This window comes from Terrapene carolina, unplaced genomic scaffold (genome assembly GCF_002925995.2).
Source record: "Terrapene carolina triunguis isolate 2854851 unplaced genomic scaffold, T_m_triunguis-2.0 Scaffold210, whole genome shotgun sequence".
NCBI classification, from domain to species: domain Eukaryota; kingdom Metazoa; phylum Chordata; order Testudines; family Emydidae; genus Terrapene; species Terrapene triunguis.
The window spans coordinates 31,597,930-31,620,237 of NW_020664561.1; the positions used below are offsets into that span (position 1 = coordinate 31,597,930).

General features: G+C 41.4%; 1 protein-coding gene across 2 annotated transcripts in view; it reads left to right on the top strand.

Moving 5' to 3' along the window:
* Nucleotides 1-10: 10 nt before the first annotated feature.
* LOC112119371 (spindle assembly abnormal protein 6 homolog) overlaps nucleotides 11-22,308 on the top strand; it is a 31,440-nt gene continuing 9,142 nt past the window's right edge. For both annotated transcript variants that reach the window (XM_026655668.2, XM_026655669.2), the window contains exons 1-13: nucleotides 11-89; nucleotides 3,569-3,629; nucleotides 5,212-5,291; nucleotides 6,306-6,410; nucleotides 7,072-7,243; nucleotides 9,171-9,248; nucleotides 10,421-10,540; nucleotides 10,655-10,846; nucleotides 11,116-11,310; nucleotides 18,053-18,142; nucleotides 18,241-18,420; nucleotides 19,561-19,642; nucleotides 21,901-22,034. In XM_026655668.2, coding sequence (XP_026511453.1) covers nucleotides 22-89; nucleotides 3,569-3,629; nucleotides 5,212-5,291; nucleotides 6,306-6,410; nucleotides 7,072-7,243; nucleotides 9,171-9,248; nucleotides 10,421-10,540; nucleotides 10,655-10,846; nucleotides 11,116-11,310; nucleotides 18,053-18,142; nucleotides 18,241-18,420; nucleotides 19,561-19,642; nucleotides 21,901-22,034 — 1,557 coding nt within the window. In that variant the 5' untranslated portion in view covers nucleotides 11-21. The remainder of the gene's footprint in view (nucleotides 90-3,568; nucleotides 3,630-5,211; nucleotides 5,292-6,305; nucleotides 6,411-7,071; nucleotides 7,244-9,170; nucleotides 9,249-10,420; nucleotides 10,541-10,654; nucleotides 10,847-11,115; nucleotides 11,311-18,052; nucleotides 18,143-18,240; nucleotides 18,421-19,560; nucleotides 19,643-21,900; nucleotides 22,035-22,308) is intronic.

A 22,308-nucleotide genomic window follows, 5' to 3' on the forward strand; every position in this document is an offset into this window, starting at 1 on the left:
GCGCCAAACTCAAAGCGCAAGATGGCGGCGGAGAGTCTGTTCGGCCGGTTGGTGCCGGTGCAGGTGAAGTGCCAGGGCTGCGAGGACAGGTGAGAGCCGGCCCGGGGACGCGCGGCCATAGCGAGGCTTTCTGTACTGGGCTGGGACTCGGCCCTGCGGGACCCCAGAGCAGGGCCCCGAGGCCGCCTCCTCCCCCTGCAGCCTGCCGCCCTGAGCTGGGGTGAGAGGCCGGCGGGGCTGAGCGTTCGTCCCATCTCTATAACACGGGCGGCCTCTGGCCTTGCCGCTGCTCGAACCCACCCTGGGCCTCTAGGGACCCGTCAAGGGGGGCCCAGAGCAGGTGAGGGTACCTGGGTGGGCTCCCCAAACAGCACCCGCCGTAAGGGGCCGGGGGAGCCCTGCAGCGTTTCTCTGCAGCCCGGGCACCGTGGCACAGTCCTGGGGAAATCCCGGGTCTCTGCGAGTTTATCCATGGCCTGCAGCAGGGCCAGGAGCTCATCACCACCCAGCGGCTCAATGCGCGGGGAGTTTCCGGGGTTGCCATGGAGTCTCTCGGACATGCATACAATAGGGGCAGCTAGTGCAGCATGGGCAATCCTGTCCGCTCGCTGTAGGAGCGCGCACTGCTGCATTGACATTTCCAGGATGTCCCAGTGTGTGCAGAGTGCTTGGCTTGCAGACGTGTAAGGCGTTTACAATCGGAAGCCCAGAACAGACCACCTGTATACTGTTCTTATTAACTCTAGATCTATGGTTTTCAACCCTTTTTCATTTGCAGACCCCTACAGAATTTCAAATGGAGGTGCTGACCTCTTTGGAAATATTAGACATAGTTTGCAGAGCCCCAGGGGTCCATGGATCACAGGTTGAAAACCACTGTTGTAGACATATTCTCTGCAAGTTTGTCTCTCTGTTCACTGGAGAATCATCCCCTTGTACCCTTGGCATGATCACCATTCCATTCAAACCAGAACAACTACTTAAAGCTCTTAGCGGAAGTACTATTTTTCTCTCTGTTTCCATGCACAGTGGTATCTGGGGAATGGGGCGGTGATGAAGGAATTTATTCTCCCCAGAGCTTTTCCATCCTAAAATCCAGGAACCTCTTTCTGAGGCCTCCCCAACCAGATGTCTCTGAATGCACCCGTTGGGAACCAAATCCATTAGCTAGAACTTACCTTGTAGGATGTAGCAAGTGAGTTGCCAAATAATAGGTTTGGCTGATGGTGTTTGGGAAAGTCAGGCTAAAGCTTCAACCTTAAGTAAACGCTGTCAATTTGAAATATAGTCAATTTCAGAAACTTAGGCTCAGTCTAGAGAATGTATATTTTTGTGTGTAATTTCCCAAGTTAAAAACAACAACTTGAAAGCAGAAATTTCACAATGTGGAATCACATTGACACCCATATGGTTTATCAGCAGGGTTAGAAACTATAGCTTCACATTACAGTTTTTGTTTCACTTGAGCTAACAGTAGTAACTTACAAAAGTAGTAGGTTGTCATACTCCATGTGGAACAGCCATGAGAGGGTGAATGGGAGACACTTAGCAAATATCTATGAAACCCACTGGCTAACAGCAGAAGAATCCTGAGACTCAGGCATCTTGAGTTCCATCCAGGTTCTAGAGAAGAGTATACTCTAGTGGTCCTAGACCCGTCTGCCTATGTCCCCGGCTTGTCTTCCTGCCCCATCCTCGCTACTGTAGCTCTTTGGCTTTCTCTCCTTCTCCAGCTCCTAGCCAGTCCCAGTCTTTCCCCTATTTTGACTCCTACTCTCCCTGCCTGGAGTCCTCATGCCAGTCTCTCACCAGGCTCCTTGTCCCTAACTCACATTCCCCCAAGTACCTCCTCTAATCTCAGGTTCCCCTCTCCTCACATATTCCCAGTGTCTGGTTTTTGACTGAAACTTCTGGTTGAAAAGGGACCCTGGCAGCTCTGGTCAGCACCGGTGACCGGGACGTTAAAAGTCCAGTTGGCTGTGCAGTGGGGCTAAGGCAGGCTCCCTTTCTGCCCTAACTCTGTGTGGTTTCTGGAAGCGGCCGGCATGTCCAGCTCCTAGGCGCAGGGGCAGCCATGGGGGCTCCATCCACTGCCCCTGCCCTGAGTGCTGGCTCTGCAGCTCCTATTGGCTGGGAACCATGGCCAATGGGAGCTGTGGGAGCGGCAACTCGAGGTGGGGGGAGTGTACATAGTTGCCTGGCTGTGCCTCTGCCTAGGAGCCGGATATGCTGGCCGATTCCGGGAGCCGCCTGGGGTAAGTGCTGCCTGGCTGGAGCCCAGAGCCCTCACCCCCTCCCACACCCACACTCCTTCCCAGAGCCCTCACATCCCCCTCCTGCACCCCAACCACTGCCCTGAGCCTGCACCCCAAACCCCCCAGCCCCACCCCACACCCCCAGCTGGAGATCATACCCCCTCCTGAACCCCAATCCTGAGCCACCTCCCACATCCCAAACCCCTCGGCCACAGCCCAGAGCCCCCTCCTGCACCCCAAACCACTCATCCCTGGCCCTACCCCCAGAGCCTTCACCCCAGCCAGACCACTCACCCCCTCCTGCACCCCAACCCCCTACCCCAGACTGGTGAAAGTGAGTCAGGGTGGGGGAGAGCAAGTGACAGAAGGAAGGGGGATGGAGTGAGTGACGGTGGGGCAGGGACAGGGCCTTGGGGAAGGGGCAGGGCAAGGGTGTTTGGTTTTGTGATTAGAAAGTTGGCAACCCTACCAGCTCTTTGTCCCAGACTACTTCCACTGCCCCACCGTGGTCCCACTCTAGTCCCCTCTGCATCTGAGTGAGACAGCTTCCTTCTCCATGCTGCCTGGGCACCAGTATGGGGAGCACTGGGAACACCTGAGTCTTCCTCCTCTCTGTTCTTGTGCCTGTCACCACTAGGACCCACAGAAATTGCAAAGAAAGTCCAGCTCATTGTGTATAGCAATTTTGGAGACTCTAACAAGTCTCTGTTGAACATGCACAAATTGAAATTTTTCAGAGGCTTATAACTTGATCAATTTGGGGTAGTTTTTCATAGGTATGGCAAAAGGTACATCCCTGTCAAATTTCAAGCCCTTGCTCCAAAGCATGGGCACACTAAAACTTCTCAATGCAATTGGTGTAAGAATTTTTTTAATATGGGCAAAACAATATACTTTCCCCCAATCGCATACTTGAAAATGGCTGCTACATTTTTGTTAAAACTATAAAATAAATAAATAAAAATCAGTCTTTAGGCAGGTGTCTGGCATGGGAAATTTCATCCTGAATCCTTAAAGTCAGGTAAAGTTATAAGCAACTGAAAACAGGTTGTTATAATGTGAATTATTGGGTAACCTTAATTATAGATGTTGCTACCAGCTCCAACTATAATAATTAAAGTTACAGTGCTTCCAGTATTTCATTTGGGATGGTATTCTACAATCTTTTACTCCTCATTGTTAGGAATGGTTTCTTGACATTTGATCGAAATTTTCCTTTTAAGCTACATTATTTTTATTTATTTAAATAATTGTTTGAGGAACGAGTTCTTGATTTGATGATAGTACTTTACAGTTGCATATTTGTTACATAGGAGGATAAATGTTCGAGTAAGGATTGAGCTACAATCAACATCTAATCCTGTTCATAAAAAGGTGTGTGGTGTTTTCTTTGCTCTTCCTTAAGTATTTTAAAAATCTTCTTACTGATATGTAAAGAGAAAGCAACATGAAGTTTTACTACATTTGTCATTTAGCAGGTTAGGGTCTTAACAAATCTGGTGTTTATTAGTATTCAGGTTTGTTGGCACGTGTTGGTTTAGGGTTTTCTTTGCCTTATTAGCCCTTTATCTCAGTTTTACACTTCAATAGATCTTAGTAACATATGATGCATTTGAGGGTTGATAACCACAACAGTTTAGAGAGCCCATTGCTAGCAACAGAGTTTCGTTTTTTTTTTTTTTTTTTTCCAGCACTGACCCATCTTCATTATGTTTGACTCTTAATTTAGAATTCTAAACTGTTGATTTTAAAGATATCTGAATGTCACACAATTCCCTTTTTTCTATTTAATTAAAAGAAACACTTCTTCATGATATGGTGAATGTATTACATTGTAATTTTATAGATAGCTGTGCTAGATATTTTGAACATATGTAGCCCATCATCATAGCATCATTCTGCCTGTTGCAAGACAAAGGCCTCATAATGTTATTTCTAAACATCTTGGACATGCTAAAAAAAAAAAATCTCACCCTTTTTCCAGCCCTTTACATTGTTGTGGCCCTTTTACCCGGCATAAAGGGACTTTAAAAGCCCTGGTCCCAACTGGGGGAGAATTCCCACAGTGCAGGAATTGAGGAAGACAGCAGTCACAGGCTGTCTTCTGAGGGCTGCCTTGCAGATCCTCGTGTAGGTGGTAAAGCTGCAGCATGCTGAGATTCTGGGTTGTACTGCTGCATGTAGGAATGTGGGACAAGCTGCCATATTTTAGAGACAGGCCCCCGGGGCTATGTAACTTATTCTGGGGTGCAAGCAGCCCAAAATTGAGGATGCAAAGGTGGTTTAAAGCAGTGGTTCTCAACCTGTGGTCCACAGACTCCTGGGGGTCTGCAGACTATGTCTAAGAGGTCCATGAAAGACTTAGACTGAAAACTGACTGAACAGAATTCTACTATATGCACAGACAATAGATTTCCAAAGGAATCCGCACCTCCATTCAAAATTTTCAAAGAGGTCCCCACCACCATTTGAAATTTTTTAGGGGTCCGCAAAAGAAAAAAGGTTGAGAGCCACTTGTTTAATCCTAACCCTCTCCCTCAGGCCTGTGAGTTCTGTGCTTTACCTCCAAGAGTTGCAGCATGCTAGTTGGCCTTTCTGTAGTTACCATTCATTGGTTTCTGTTCTGTTTTTAATGCAGTCCATTTTTATCATTTGTACTTGGAACAGTCAAATATAGTCCAATAAATACCTTTGCTTTGGAAGTCTTCGCTGCTGAAAGTTAACGCAGCCTTGCTTTGAGATTACAATCTCTTTGTGGGAGGTAGTTTTTTTCTCTTTTGTAATATTTAAAATAGAAATTGCCCTAAAATGCAATGTAACTGATGTTCTTTTTCCCTCTTATTAGTGGTCATAGGAGTCTTATTTGCTGTAGAAAGTTAAAACATTTTTGGGTACTGCCTGAATATATTAATATAACTAGTTTAAAATAACGATCTTTAAAAATGTTTATTTTTAGGACTTAGTAGTGCAGTTGACTGATGATGCTGACCCCTTTTTCCTTTATAACCTGGTTATATCTGAGGAAGACTTTCAAAGGTAAGATATCAAGTTAATGTGCTCTTTATGAAACATTAAGAAATGGTAATAAAGAATGGATATTTTTTAATTTAAAAAAGTTCTGCTTGACAATGAAATAGAACTTGGCTCTTATTGTATTTTTCTGCCATAGATTGCTTAGTGCTCTACCGAGGAAGATAGTGTCATTGTCTTCCATGTATAGATGGGAAAACTGAGGCATAGAGAGGTGAAGTGACTTGCCCAAAGTCATCCAGGGCAATGATGGAACCCTGGTTTCCTAAGTTTCAGTCCAGTGCCATAACCACTAGACTAAACTGCCTCCTATTTTTGTACCTCTAAAATCTTTTCTGGGTGTTTGTGAACATTTCGCAAGGATTTCAGTTGGAATACTCTCAAAAGGATTATTTCTAGGAGCAAGGTTTCACAGAATTGGGCCATTCAATTAAAGATATATTTTGGATCATCACATTGTTAGGTCTCAATTTAATAGTAATCACTCAGGAAAAAGACCTCAGTGTGGACAGCTCAATGAAAATCTCTGATCAATATGTAGTGGCAGTCAAAAAGGAGAAATAAAACCCGAAACTTATTTGTATTACAGTAGTTTTCAGAGGCCACAATCATATCTACTCCATTATGCTAGGCTTAATGTACATACACAGAATAAAAGAAAGTTCCTGCCTCAAAGAGTTTGCATTGTTAAGTCCCCTATTTAGTACGTCTATCCAAGTAGTTGTTAACCCTATACAATATAGTGTGCTCAAAGAAGATTCTAATTTGAAAGATACATATTTGTTCCCACATAATTTTGTTTAGTGAAAGCTAATTTGCAAAACATTCAAAATTAAAATACGACACCTCTTGTGATTGTGATTAGCTACTTGACAGTGTTTCTTTTGTACTCTGGATTAAAAATTGAAATGATAGGTGTTAAACTTTTAATGAATTAATTAGTAAAATATTTATTTACTTAGTGCAAACAAAAATATTTGATAGGAATGTAACTTGTATTTCCCCTCTTTCTTTATGTAGTTTAAAATGCCAGCAGGGTCTTTTGGTAGATTTCTCTGCTTTTCCGCAAAGATTTATAGATCTACTTCAACAGTGCATTCAGGAACAAAACAAAGATACCCCAAGGTAAATAATGTTTTGGTACCACATTACTAACTTTTTAAAAAAAATTCTTAAACAAAATACACACACAATAAGCCAAGCACTCCAAGAAGCAATACAAGACCAAGGAAAGTCAATGGGACTTAGGCTTCAAGTGCCTAAGTCACTTTTGAAAATGAGAATTTTCACTTCAGTGCCTTTGAAAATGTTACCCCTTATCCAGTGTGTTTATTTTTACAAAGTTCTTTTAAAGTGCATGCATCTTTAGAGGTCTTTTTATTTGCAATTTCAAGTATAACATGTGTGACTCACTTTTATAAAATCTCAGAAAAAGCAAAAACTACATATTCACTGGCTTTTTTTATTTATTATGCATACAGGAATATTTTTGGTGCTAGCATTATACGATATTTATATGAAGATACTGTTGTAGTATTGGAGTCCCTTTTATATTAACATAACATTAATTTGGTAAAGATTTAGGCCCTGATCCTGCAACTTAATCCAAGCAGGTGGGGCTTCTGGAACTATACAGATCCAGTTGTGTGATAAGTGCCTTGATGATGATGATGATGATGATGATGATTTTATAAAGTGAAAAAAAAAAACCTGCAATTTATAGATAGTTTTGTAAACAAAGATATGTTATATACTAAATGTGGTTTTATTTCATTTGTTTTTTAAGGTTTTTGCTGCAATTAGTTTCTTCAGCATCTGTTTTAGATCACACACCTGCTTTTTTAAATGTAGTGGAGACAAACCCATTTAAACATCTTACACATCTCTCACTAAAATTTCTGCCGGGAAATGATGCAGAAATAAAGAAGTTTTTAGCAATCTGTTTGAAATGTATTAAGGTAAGATTATAGATTTATAATATCTGTAATTAGGTCCTGATCCTCCAAACACTTAATGTTGTGGGTTTTGTTTTAATTTTTTTTTTTTTTTTTTTTTTTTTGGTTAATTTTAGTTCATGTTGTGGCTTTGCAGATAGTTATATAGGTATATATATTGTAATTCAATCAATACACATTCTCTCTAAGGATAAAAATATCAAAGGTGCATGTATATTTAAAATAGCTATCAAATTATAAAAAAAAATCGCAATTTGCGAGATTTTAAAAAAAGTCACTATTAATCACACTATTAAACAATAGAATACCAATTTAAATTTATTATGAATATTTTGGGATTTTTTTCTACATTTTCAAATATATTGGTTTCAATTGCAACACAATACAAAGTATACAGTGCTCACTTTATATTATTTTTTATTACAAATATTTGCACTATAAAAAAAATATAAAGTGAGCACTGTACACTTTGTATTGTGTTGCAATTGAAACCAATATGTTTGAAAATGTAGAAAAACATTCAAAAATATTTATAATAAATTTAAATTGGTATTCTGTTAACAGTGAGATTAAAACATCAGTTAATTGCTACTATTTTTTAAATCTAGTTAATTTGTTTTGCGTTAATCTCTTGCGTTAACTGCAATTAATAATGGCCCTAATTTAAAACAAAATCTGATAATCTGAATTGGCAGAAATTAGACACTTTAGATATGTGATTAATGTGGCAATGCAAATGTTGAGTTAATTCAGCCTCTCAGTATTGGTTGCTTCCTGGCTTTGTGCTGACCCGCTGTACAAATGCAAGAGTAAAATACTGTAAAGTTATGGATTTTGATCCTGCTGTTGGATCTGCATGTGCATACCCATGCGTAAGTACAGAGCCTTCTTTAATTCAGTGGGGTTTCATTTGCCATTTATAGATTGGAAAGTGAAATTGATGTGCTTGGTAGCATATCAGGTTTAAATAATGTTATGAAATGAACAATGATTTCAGAGTTTGAAAAATCCTTAACCTACAGTCCACATCTCACTAATTTCTTCACATGTAATTTTTGTCTCCTTTTATTTTAGTGCAATGTAAATGTAAACTGCCTTTGTAACAAACTGTTTTTAAAAGAAAAGGCTCACACAGATTTTTCCCCTTAACATCTAGGTTAGGGTCTAAGTTCCCTCTAAGCTGTGCGGCTGTGCAGCAGGCTATCAAGGGCCACGCAGGCATGCAGCAGGGAGAGATGCCTCTCCTCCGGCCCTGGTCTTGGAGCTGCTGCGGGCAGGGAGAGGGCAGGGGGGAGTCCTTCCTCCCCGCTGTAGCCTGTACCCCAAATCCCTCATCCCCGGCCTCCCCCAGAACCCGCACAACCAGCCAGAGCCCGAGTCCCCTCCCGCACCCCTGCCCCAGCCCTGAGCCCCCTCCCGCACCACAAATCCCTCATCCCCAGCCTCCCTGAGAGCCCACACCCCCAGCCAGAGCTCCCACTGGCCATGATCAGCACATCCCTCGTCCCACGCCGCTTGGGCCTGGGACTGCGAACCGCGATCGGCCGAACCTGCGGACGTGGCAGGTAAACAAACTGGCCCAGCCTGCCAGGGTGCTTACCCTAACGAGCTGCGTGCCAAAGATTGCCGACCCCTGATCTAGATGTTAATGCAACTTCTTTTCAAACAATAGTTTAAAGTGCAAAAATCCTGTTTTCTTGGGGAAATTTTAAGAAAAACAAACTTTTTTACAATGGAAAAAAGGTTTTTACTTTAGGATTCATGAAATATATAATTTAGTATTTAGGCTGTCTTGATAAGAATTTGTTATTAGCGTAATGGACATGTATTTTTGGACTTTACATGTAGAAATAATGGAATATGGATTCTAAATAATGTTTTTCAATTGGCAAATAAGATTGTATTGATTTAAAATGTCAATTATATGTAGGAAGAAAAGTCGTTATTGGAACAAAAGCTTAAAAAAACTGAAGATGACCTTACCAGACAGCTGAGCTACACGCAGCAGGTAATTGATGTTAGGCCTTCCTGCCTTTGGTATAATAAGTGTTCAGTCTTCTGAATTTTCTGTATACCGTACCACATGTAAAGGTATATTACAAATTGCAGAATTTCAATAGGGTCCAGTTTTTATAGACCACTTCGTAAAGTATTATCTTTTCTTGTTTTGTATCTAATCTTATATCTGTGCATTTATTTTGAATTTTGTCGCCTGGGGAGCATTTACTGCTGGTGGCTAATAGAGGTCTGGTTGGTTACATGGTGCTGAGAAACAACCAATTTTGGCAGGGCAGAAGGAGGTGAAGTGAAGTTCAAAAGTAGCCAGTGTGATGAATTGTTCTGAAGAAAGGTCAAAACATCACACTAAACACACTACTTTCCCCCGTAAGCACCTGCTGTGGTTGCCATAGGAATATTATGTGGTCAGATTTAAGAGAATAAGTAGTTCACAAGACTGTCTCTATATTGAAATGTGTCACACAATGGAGATATTTTGGAACCCTTTACTTTGTGTTATGTATGAAGCAAAGAAAAATAGAATTAAAATTGTTGGTATTTATGTTCTAAAATTCCATTTAAGATGGATGATGGGCCCTGTTGTGGTTTCACTCCTTTTTAGAGGATGACAGCTGTGGGTCATACAGTAAAGCTACACAGACTGTACTTTGGTCACTCTTGAGTTATAGAGCCTTAATGTTCCTTTTTTTCCCCTTCTGTGGGCTTGTCAGACAGTTGACATTTTAAAAACACATTCATTCATTTTTTTTGTAATTTTTATAGAATTGGAACTGCTATATACTTCTGTCATGCAAATTTAAAAGAAAAATGCTACCAAGAAGTATATTTTTTTTTCATACTGAAACGTTGGTTTTTACAGTGCTGTGGCCTGGTTGTTGAGTGTGTTCACTCTTACTTTTACTTGATAGGAGAGAATACCATGCTGTGGTTAGAGCATAAGGTTGGAAATTATGATTCTTTTACCAGCTCTGTCATTGTTTGATGACCCTCTGGTTCCCATCTGTAAAGCCGAGATGTATGTCACTTGGTGGTGTGAGAATTCAGTTAATTCTGTAAAGCACTTTGAGCTCCTTGGATGAAAATCACAATATAGTGCAAAGTATTGTTCAGTATAATATGATACATTTTTCAAGATTCTTTATGCTGTCTCAACAAACACAGAGCCTGTCAGAAAAGAGCCGGGAATTAGATAAGTTGAGAAGTGAATGGACGTCACATACAACAATGCTAACAAATAAGCACACTCAGGAATTGACAAATGAGAAGGAAAAAGCTCTCCAGGTATGAGAACTGAAGGAAAAACAAACCAAAAATATTGGTACCCGTTTAGTAGTTTAAGGTTAGGTTCACTGAAGCATTTCTTCCTTTGTTTTCCAACTTCTCTTTTCATTATAGGTGCAGACTCAGTACCAACAACAACATGAACAACAGAAAAAAGAATTGGAAAACTTGCATCAGAAAAGTATCCAACAGCTACAGAATCGATTGTCAGAACTAGAGATTGCCAACAAGGACCTAACAGAAAGGAGATACAAAGGAGACTCCACAATTAGAGAACTTAAAGCAAAACTCTCTGGGATAGAAGATGTATGGAATGTTCATTTGTATTTTCAAATCAATATTTGTATAGGGATAACACAATCAATACACTCACACAAGATACAGCGTAATCTGTGAAAATACAGCAAATGTTCAGGTTGTGGGAATCCATACTTCAGGTTCTGAAGTATTTATTTTTACAAGCTATTTCTATTATCTTATTGATATCCTTGGTTAAGGGTTAGATATGTTTATTCAAACTTAAGGTATTGCAGTGTTTTTGTTTTTGTTTTAAATATTTTTTCCAAATGTTCTAGGAGTGCCAGAGAGCAAAGCAAGAAGTGTTGTCGTTGCGTCGGGAGAATACTACGCTGGATGCTGAATGCCATGAAAAAGAGAAACACATTAATCAGCTACAAACACGAGTTGCAGTTTTGGAACAAGAGATCAAAGATAAGGACCAGCTAATTATTAGGACAAAAGAAGTATTAGATGCAACACAAGAACGAAAGGTTCTGTTAGTTTCTAAATATACTGTTTCTAAAGTACTGTAGAACCATGCTTAATTGCTATTCACAACTGGGCAATTGTGGGTTACCAGATTTTGTGAACTGCGTAAATAGATTAACCATGATTTAAAGAATTAAGGTTACAGCATTGAAAAATATATTTGACTCATTTTGACAAATGTAGTTCAGTTACAATTATAATACTTCGTAGTCCAACAGTAAATGTACACTACTTTTACAAAATATATTAATCTCTTACTATTAGATCTTTGACATATGAGACTGGATTTTTGTTTGTTTAAAAACTGGATTAGTTTTTCACTAATTAGTGAAAATTAGTGAGGTGGTTCTTCTAGTAGTGTCCCTATGGGTGCTCCACTTCAACTGTGCATGTGCCCCATTGCATCTTCTATCAGAGATTTTAGGTAGCAGTGCCCGTTTGGCCCTTACATGCATTCTACTCTGCACTGTGGCTGAATAGAGCTGCGTGGGCAGACTGCCTTCATTTTTTTTCTCAGCTGCCTTGGGCTAAGATGGAGCCTCAAAAGTGTCAGAGTTGAGCTTATTTCAACTAGGTTTTTTTCATAGTTTTTATGTAGCTAGCTAGTTGTAGTGATAGTAGTTAGTAATTACTACTACTAATAATAATTATCATTATTATTTATTGACTGTTGTCGTTTCAGGTTTTTTTTCCCCTGCACGGAACTTTAGGTTGCTGAGAGGGTATGCCCCGCTCTTCAGGCTTTAAACATTGGCTTTCATGCCGGGAGGCTATCCTGGTGAGCGATGGGCACTCCCAGTGCATCCATTGCCTTGGGAAGTCACACATCCCCCAGAAGTGTAATTTTTGCCTGGCATTAAAATCAAGAGCCAGAAAGAACCTGGAGATTAAATTGCGCTGCCTTGTGATGGAGAGCTGTGTCGTCTAGTTTCTGAACCAGGCTAGGAGACCCCCTCCATACACTGGTCTCCAAGCAAGTTGAGCTCTTCAACCACTTTGACGTAACATTCCCTTAGAACTTCTAGGAGGGAAAACTCAAGAAGCCTCTCAAAAAGACTCTGGGAAAAGGAGCTCGGGTTCCCCAGATAGGGAATCTACTTCAAGGAAGCACTGGTTGCCGATTGAGACAACTACTGTACTTTTGCACCTGCTGGTTCCTGACTCAGTACCCACGAGACTGCAGGTTCCTCAGGTACTGTTACCACCACTAAACCCAAAGAATCTAAGGGTTCCAGCACACCATTGGTACTATCAGGAGATTGAGACGACAAGGAGAAGACTATCTCTTCTAAGTTAGTACTCAAAGAATCAGCCAGGTTCTTGGTACCTCCCATTTCATTACTGCAGAAGACCCGACTAGCATCTAGTGGTCATTCCTTGGAGTGCATAAAGCCTACAGTACCGTTTGCTCCCTCTACCATAATCACCTCTGCTCAGGCTACAGTCACCTCAGTACTGACTACCATGTTGATACTGCAGGAGGTTAAATTTTCACAACCCCTCACAGTGACAGAGATGCCTGACTCCCCTTTGTTCAGTACTGAGGACCTCGAAGTCTCCAGATATTCACCCAGTACCGACAGAGTCACCACTTTTTTTTCTACTGGTGCTGCCACCTACAAAGTGATGTTGAAGATGATGATATTGGGGATTTCTCATTGGTTTCTTAAATTCTGGTTCAGGTTTTCCCTCCTCACTATCAGAGGAGTATTTTTCTGGAGACTGCTAGGGAGGTGGAACATATTTGAGAGGCAGCCTCAAGCTCCATCCTGGTGGTATGAGCACTCGTGGATGGGCCCACTCAATTGCTGTAATGGGATCAATTGGTGGTATATTGCCAAAAATTCTCTAGGACCCCTAGCATCACTCATCGCCATGATAAGGCTAAACAATCTCCCCCATCCTCTCTTGAAGTTCTGAACCACAAGGAGAGACTTTTGAGGAGCAGGAGGCGAGAGCAGGCAACAAGGTCACCCTGCTAACAACATCTCCTCTTCATCCCCAGATAAAGCAGTTATGATTCCTTCACCATCCCAGGCTGATGACTTCAAACAGTTCCAGGAGCTCATTGAAAGGATAGCAGACTCCTTACAAATACAACTTGAGGAGGCTAAGGAATCACAACGTAAACTGCTAGATATTCTGCATACAGCATCATCTGCCCGAACTGCACCTATTAATGAGGCTCTGCTGACTCCTGCAAAAGTAATCTGGCATACCCCAGCGACAATACCATCCACCTGTAAGAAATATTAGGTTCCATCTGAAGATTTGGAGTTTTTTCTCATCTCTCTCCTAACTCCCTAGTTGTCGAGGCTGTATGTGACCGTGGAAGGCAGCACCATTCTAAATCAGTGCCATATGACAAAGATCAGAAGCGTCTTGAGTTATTAGGTTGCAAATCATATTTGACTGCAACTCTATTTAAAATCACTATCAAGTGTTGATAGCAAAATATAATCACACCAACTACACAGACTTCAATTTGTTTATTGAGCATCTGCCACCAGAGCAGAGAGACTAATTTTAAGCATCAGAGGGGTAGCCGTGTTAGTCTGAATCTGTAAAAAGCAACAGAGGGTCCTGTGGCACCTTTAAGACTAACAGAAGTATTGGGAGCATAAGCTTTCGTGGGTAAGAACCTCACTTCTTCAGATGCAAGTAATGGAAATTTCCAGAGGCAGGTATGAATCAGTATGGAGATAACGAGGTTAGCTCAATCAGGGAGGGTGAGGTGCTCTGCTAGCAGTTGAGGTGTGAACACCAAGGGAGGAGAAACTGCTTCTGTAGCTGGATAGCCATTCACAGTCTTTGTTTAATCCTGATCTGATGGTGTCAAATTTGCAAATGAACTGGAGCTCAGCAGTTTCTCTTTGGAGTCTGGTCCTGAAGTTTTTTTGCTGTAAGATGGCTACCTTTACATCTGCTATTGTGTGGCCAGGGAGGTTGAAGTGTTCTCCTACAGGTTTTTGTATATTGCCATTCCTGATATCTGACTTGTGTCCATTTATCCTCTTGCGTAGTGACTCCAGTTTGGCCAATGTACATAGCAGAGGGGCATAGCTGGCACATGATGGCATATATAACAAACTTATTAATTACTAACTACTATCACTACAACTAGCTAGTTACATAAAAACTATGAAAAAAACCTAGTTGAAATAAGCTCAACTCTGACACTTTTGAGGCTCCATCTTAGCCCAAGGCAGCTGAGAAAAAACTGAAGGCGGTCTGCCCACGCAGCTCTATTCAGCCACAGTGCAGCGTAGAATGCATGTAAGAGCCAAACGGGCACTGCTACCTAAAATCTCTGATAGAAGATGCAATGGGGCACATGCACAGTTGAAGTGGAGCACCCATAGGGACACTACTAGAAGAACCACCTCACTAATTAGTGAAAAACTAATCCAGTTTTTAAATAAACAGAAAAATCCACTCTCATATGTCAGCAAAGATCTAATAGTGGGTTTTAGAGATCATATCAGAAGGATACTCCATCCACTTTACTTCCCTTCCCCCATCCCTTTTCAGATACCCCTTTCACGAGCATCTTCTAATACAGGAAATGACTTCCTTCTGAACTTAGATGCTCTAGAACCAGTTTTGTACAACACAGAAGGAAGGGGTTCTATTCCAGGTACTTGCTGGTTTCTCAACAGGTTTGTGAAGATACAAAAATTCAAAATAAACCAGTCAGGTGTATATTTCCGTATAGTGATTCACTCATCCTACAGGTCAAAACCATTTTCAATACAGAATGCGTCCATTTGATTTCTCTTCCACTTTCAGAGTGTGTTTGAAGGTTCTGTCAGTGATAGTGGCTTACCTTTGCAGAAGAGGAATCCTAATATTCCTATATCTCAACAATTGGCTGCTAAAGGGGAACTCTTACCACGGTGGCCATTCAAAAGGCCATAGCACTGTTTCTTGACTTGAAACTGCACTTAGATGTTCAGAAGTCCACCTTGATACAGGTGCGAAGATTGGAGTTCATAGGAGCTTATCTCCAGGCAGTAGCAGCCAGCGCCTACCTCCCAACGCATAGGTTTACACCCCTATCTAGTTAAGTTACGATAGTCCAAATCAATCCGCAGCCATCTGTCAAAAACAGTCTGCAGTTGTTGGGGCATATGGCAGCTGGTACTTTTGTGATAAGCCATGCAAGTTTGCACATGTGCTGCCTCCCTGAGTGGCACAGAACTGTTTATTTGCTGAGTAAACACAGCTTGAACAAACTATTCTTGGTTCCTACTGCTGTGAAGAAGTCCTTTGGCCAGTGGAAAGACTTTCACAACATCATCTTTGCTCAACTATCTCCAACAGTCATAATAAGAACAGATGCATCCCTGTTGGGATTGGGGGAGCACATCTTACTAGAAACTGCTCAGGGCACATCAACTCTACACATCAACTTGTTGGAACTCAGGGCAATCACAAATGCTTGTCTCCATTCTATGCTGTTGAGCGGGGCAAATATGTGAAGATTATGATAGACAATATGTCATGCATGGTTTTATATCAACTATCAAGGGAGAGCGAAAGCCATGAGATTCTGGAATTGGTGTGTGTGAAGTCATGTCAGCATCTCAACAGCTTACCTTCCCAGCATTCAAAACATCACCGCAGATAGCCTCAGCGGATGCTACTCTTGGGATCATGAGCAGGAGAGAGATCCCATTGTACTCCACTGCATGTTTCAATGTTGGGGCATCCCATAGATAGACCTGTTTGTCATGACCAGAAACAGGAAGTGCTTCCAGTTCTACTTTAGGGGGGGACTGGACCACCACTCCTTGGGAGATACCTTTCTCCTTTGCTGGATGTCGGGTCTATTGTATATGTTTTATCCAACTCCTCTAATATCCAAGGTGTTGATCAAGATAAGGAAAGACAAGGCCAGAGTTATTCTGATGGTTCCAACGTGGCCAAGACAGACATGGTTTCGTTACCTCATCCAGTTGGCTGCTTGTCAATCAGTCGAGCCTCCAGACCGTCCCTCATCTTCTCTCAGGATGTCTGTCAGATTCTTCACCCCAGCCTTGGGGTTCTTCACCTAAAAGCATGGCTGATGGCTGGTTCACTGGGCTAGAAACAACCTATTCTGAGGTAGTGAGAAGAGTATCATTACATAGTATGGAGCAGTCTACCTGTAATAGTTACCTACAAAAGTAGATGAGATTTAGCCTCTGGTGTGAGCTAAGACACCATTCACCTGCATCCTCTTTGCTGTCAGATCTACTAAATTACATCCTAAACTGAAACCAAGTTGTTTTTTTAAGTTCCATTAGGGTACCTTGGGCAGCTGTTACGGGCTTTTCAATGTACACACATCTGATGACTGCAAGTCAAATGTCCACGAGTCAAATATCCTGCCCCTGTTTGGGACCTCAGCTTAGTCTTAGATGCTTTACAAGACCTGTCTTTGAGCCAACGGCAACCTGTTCTCTACTTATCTATGGAAAACAACCTTCCTGGTAATCATTACTTCTGCTCAACGCTTTGAGCAGATAGAGACTCTGATGGCATATCCCTGCTTTGCAGTATTCTTCAAGGACGAGGTCACATTGCAACCACATCCCAAATTCTAAAGCTGTCATCTGACTTGCACGTTTACCAATCTATTCTTCTTCCAGTTTTCTTTCCTAATCCACACCTGAATAAGGAGGATGTGGTATTATGTACATTTTGATGTGAGGAGGGCATTAGCCTTATACTTGGACAGGACAAAGCCATTTAGAAAATCTCGTGGGTGGTTTGTGTCTTTTGTAGAAGATCTAAGGGATTTCCAGTTTCCAAGCAAAGACTCTCTAGGGCACTGGTTCTCAACCTATTTGCCATTGTGGGTAGCATATGCAACTCTTTCTGTGTTATGAGGGCTGCATCCACACTATATACTACCTGTGTGGCCCTGAGGGTGTCACGGGGGCTGCAGCTGTGTGTTGTTTGGATCATGAGTTGAGAACCACTGCTCTAGATGGATATCTGTCTGCATTACGTTTTGCTATCAGTCCAATCATCTCCAGCCTCTTTCCAGAGTACTCCCATTCAATGAGACCTCTTTCTACTTCAATAGCCTACCTTAAGAAAGTTCCCATTGCTGAAATATAGTAAAGCCACAACTTGGACCTCCATACATAGCTTTTCTGAACATTCTGCAGTAATTCGTGACTCAGCTTCCGATGCTGTTTGGCTCTACTGTACTGTCTTCGATTTTTGGATTAGACTCCAAAGCCCTTCCCCCTCCTTAGAGGGTACTGCTTGGTAGTCACCTGAAGTGGAGCACCCATAGGGACACTATTTAAAGAAGGAGAGATTACTCACCCTGTTCAGTAACTAGTTCTTTGAGATGTGTCCCCCTATGAGTGCTTCACTTCTCCACGTCCTTGCCGTCTGCTTCGTATTTCTCTGCTGTGGATCTTTGTGATAGAGAAGGAATTGACAGTGGGTCGCCTGCACAGATCTATTTAGCCATGTTGGAGAGTACTAGGCATAGTAGAGCGCATGCATGGGCCAAACAGGCACTGCTAGCTTAAAATCTCCAATTTGGAGGTGCATGCCCACCTGAAGTGGAGCGTTCATAGGGACCACATCTCGAAGAAATACAGTGATTGCACAGGGGGAGTAAACCTCTCCCTTCTAATGCAAACTTTAACAAGCTTGATCTAAATCTGATTTAAGTATTGTGCTTTTCTTTTTTAAGAAGCACAAAACCTTGCTAATGGGAAAACTTTTTGATTTTTGAAGGTGATACTGGAAGAAAATACAGAGAAGAAACAAGTTCATGTAGGAAAACTTGAAGCAACAATAAAATCATTATCAGCTGAACTTCTTAAGGTTTGTTTAAACATGAAATTGTCCTAATCATGGGATTTCTTCATTTAATTTTATGCATTGTTGTCTAATTTAGAAAGGACTTTGATGTTGTTTAATAGGCTAACGAAATTATCAAGAAGTTACAAGGAGATTTGAAAACTCTAATGAGTAAATTGAAATTGAAAAATACAGTAACAATTCAGCAAGAAAAACTCTTGGCTGAAAAAGAAGAGAAACTACAGAAAGAGCAAAGGGAACTGCAGGAGACTGGACAATCTCTTAGAGTAAAAGAGCAAGAGGTAACTTAATGCATTATCTTAAACTTTAGTGCTGTAACCACTTATGTATGTGTTTTAAGCATGTGTTTACGTGTTTGCAGGATTAGCCTTGAATTGCTGTCTATAAAACTGAATGACTTTACCCATTTATTAAATGGTTTATTGAAACATAGAATTCTGGCAAATGTTAGTGTAATGTATTTTTCTGGTTGATTATAGCATAGAGGGAATAGAGAGCCCAGTTGAAGCAAAACTCTCAAATTTTAGTAGCTGTGCTAAATTTGACAAATTGTGAAGTCCAATAAAAATAGCTAAAATAATTACAAACTTAATGTTTGGATCAATAAGCTTCTGACCTAAAGAGACATTCAAATTAAAAAATAACGGTTATTTTTTAAAAGAGAGATTTTCTTGTATTACTTAAATAAAATATGAAAGATTTTTTTAAAAAATCTAAGTTTCACCCACTGTTTATGCTTTATACTTTGTTTGCATTTGGTATTTTATTCAGTTTTGAGCATGAAAACAAACTGGTCAGTTCAGTTTCTGATTCTCTTGCATGTTTAAAATAAAAAAAAAAAAAAAACACAAACACTTCATGAATGTGGTTTGGAACTGCAAACTTCATATCTGGACAGAACTTCCAGCAAAGACAGCCGGGGTTCAGGGCCATATCAGTTTTCAGTTACTATTCGAGTTAGCTTTTGTTAAAAGATTTGCTAACTCCTACAATGAAAACTCTTTACCTTGTTACCCCTTTAAATACAAATAGAGAGAGGATACTATATTTGTACAGGGCTAGAATTTACAGAGTACAAAGCGTTCAGTGAATACAACAGAGTGTACAGAGCTATGAATCAACATACTTCTGAAGGGCAGAAACAGGCAAAAGTTGAGAGATTTTCAAAGGCATAAATAGTTGCCCAATGCCAACTGACACTTGTGCCTTTGAAATCAATGCCAAGAAAAAAGATCTTTTCATTGTGTAGTCACACCCCTTTTGTACTATGATTAATTTTGAATCTAAATAATCATTCAGTGTTGCTTTAAGCTCAACTGTACTTCTAAATCCTTGATATTTATTTACACTTATTTTCTTCAGTTTTTAATTATTGACATTTCTTAATTATGCTTGACGTAATTAGTATGGACATATTTCAGGTCTGCAAGTTGCAAGAACAGTTAGAAACTACAGTACAAAAACTGGAAGAAAGCAAGCAACTGCTAAAAACCAATGAAAATGGTAGGTTTACAGGATTCCTTCTTTAGGTCTCCCTGTTTTTGTTACTCGTGGGGGAATTCTGCACCACTGCGCATGTGCAGAATTTATGATCCCCTCAGATTTCTTTGCTTCCCTGCAGAAAAATGACTTTCTGATTGGGAAGCCACAAGAGGGGTCATGCCACCCTCCCCAGCAGTATGTTTTGGGTGCTCAGGGCAGCCGGCAGAGAGGTGAATCACTGTGGGGCTGGGAGCAGGACTGGGGAAGACCTGGCACCGGGCTCAGCTGCTAGTCCCAGCTGGGCTGGGGAGGACGGGACTTCCTCTTTCCCTGCACAGCAACTGGGGCCGTGTCAGACCCACTCCCAGATTTCTCCCCTGGCTGTAGGAAGCTCTACAACCCTCCCCCCCCTTCACCTCCCCCCACACTTACTGCATCCATTGCTCCTCAGCTGCAGGGGAAGGGATCACTGTACAGGGAGCTGCTCCCTCATCTGCCCAATCCCCGTGCATCCAGACCCCCTCATACCCAGACCCTCCTGCTAAGCCTCGCCCGCCCCGCACACAACCCCACTCCCCCTGCACCTGTATCACCCTGAGGAACCACCCGCACCTGGGTTCCCCTGTAGAGTCCCATTACCGTTGCACCCAGAACCCCCCCACCCCCCCAACAAGCCCCTGTGCATCTATATCTCCCTTCACACCCAGATCCCCCACTGAGCCGCCTACACCCAGATTGGCCCACACAGAACCCTCTCAACCCACACCTGGATTGCCTCGCCACTAAGTCCCTCCACACTTGGATCCTGCTTTGCTGAGCCTGCCTGCCCCACACCTGGTGCACCTGGGGTGTTTCTGGGGCAGGCCCTGTTCTTGTGCTGTGTCAGGGTTGGGTGCAGCCTCATCGCTGAGTCCATGTTCTCTGGGGAAGCTGCACAGTGATCTCCCACCTCTGTGCAGCCAGTGGTCTGTGCTCCCCAATGCCATGCTGGAGTCTCCACATTTATTTGACAAATAAAATTTTGCAGAATTTTAAAATACTGTGCGCAGAATTCTTAATTTTTTTGGCACAGAATGCCCTCAGGAGTAAAAATTTGTATTAAAAACATTTTATTTCATTTTGAAGCTAGAAAGATTTGCTCATTTCTATCATGGCATACTTGTGATTTCCTGCTGTTCCCCTCCGCTCCCGCCACCCCACAGCCCACAAGGATCAAACAATTTAGTAACCTCTGAGTTCATGTTTCCTGTGTATTATAGTAGCCCTAATTTTGTTTGGTGTGGTTCTTCACATAAAACAGAATTTCCCTTACAACTTTCTAAGTGTTACAGTTTAGAATTTGAAAAAGTTTACATGTGATTCTAAATTTAAGCTACATGACCACATCAGTTAAAACAAGAATTGCACAGCTAAGTTACAAATTGATGCTTTGAAAACATAGGCTCCAATCGTGCATCCTACTAATACACATGCTTAACTTTAAGCAGGTAAACAGTTACATTGAAGTCCATGGGAAAGCTTACATGCTTAAAGTTAGTATGTTTTTAGATGTCTTACTCCTTATGGGGCATAATCCAAAGTATATTGAACTCCATGAACTTAAATCCAGCTCCGGGGTCTCTAATTATTAAATGTTTACCTCCCTATAGTTTGTGGGTTCTAATTAATACTCTATTGCTGTTCTATGAAAAATTAAGTAACCGGTTATAATAATGGAAATTTAAAAGATGACTGTGCTCTTTAAGGTGACCTGATTTTTTTAAGTCCTCTTTAGCTGTAGATGTTGAAGGGGAAAGTTAATCAGACCTGGCATCTTTGAGAGATGGGACTTTGTGGGGGGGAGGGGGCAGCAGGGGCCATGCGTGACTTTCCTTGCAATCCTCCTGGTTGCTGCAGGCCACTGTGATGTCAGACACTGGAACTGAGAGCACAGACACTGTCAGTACTCCATTGTGGCTTGTGATCCTGCTGCCTGACTTGAATGCAGATGGTATGAGTTGTTCCTGCAGTAGAGGGAGCAGATTGGGACAGGACAAGGAGTCTGGTACTGAAACTAGGGGGAAAATGTTTGGGGGAAGGGGGCAGATCAGATGAGAAGCCCAGAGGGGAAGGGGTAAAGAGACTGGGACATCAAAATTATGTTTTGTTCACTAATATAACATGAAATAGAATCATTCACATGATTTCTTGATGTAATTTGTGTTAGATTTATAGTACTAATAAAAAGGATGGAAAACAAAATGCTTGAAAATTAGAGTTTTACTCCTTTTTCTATATAGTAATCACATGGTTAAATAAGCAACTGAATGAAATTCAGATGGCACGAAAGCAAGAGATATTGGGAACTTCTACCATTCCACTTACACATTCAAGCAATGGCACTATTAGAACTGGCACTTCACCTCACAATATGGTAAGCTATCCACTTATAAAACTTGGTACTTTCTGTACATTTTTAGAAATAAAGATACACGCCAAGTGAAGTGCTTATAGTACCTAGGAGAAATGCTTTGGTATTCCTTTTGCCCCGTAATTGAATTTTTCTCATCATGTTGTGCACTGTTGTTAATGGATGCAACAAAATTACTAGTATCATAAATAAGAACTTCCTAAATTCTCAATAAGCAATAAAAACTGTTAAAATGCACAGATTTGTGTAATGTATTTGGGCTAGTGAAATAGCATAT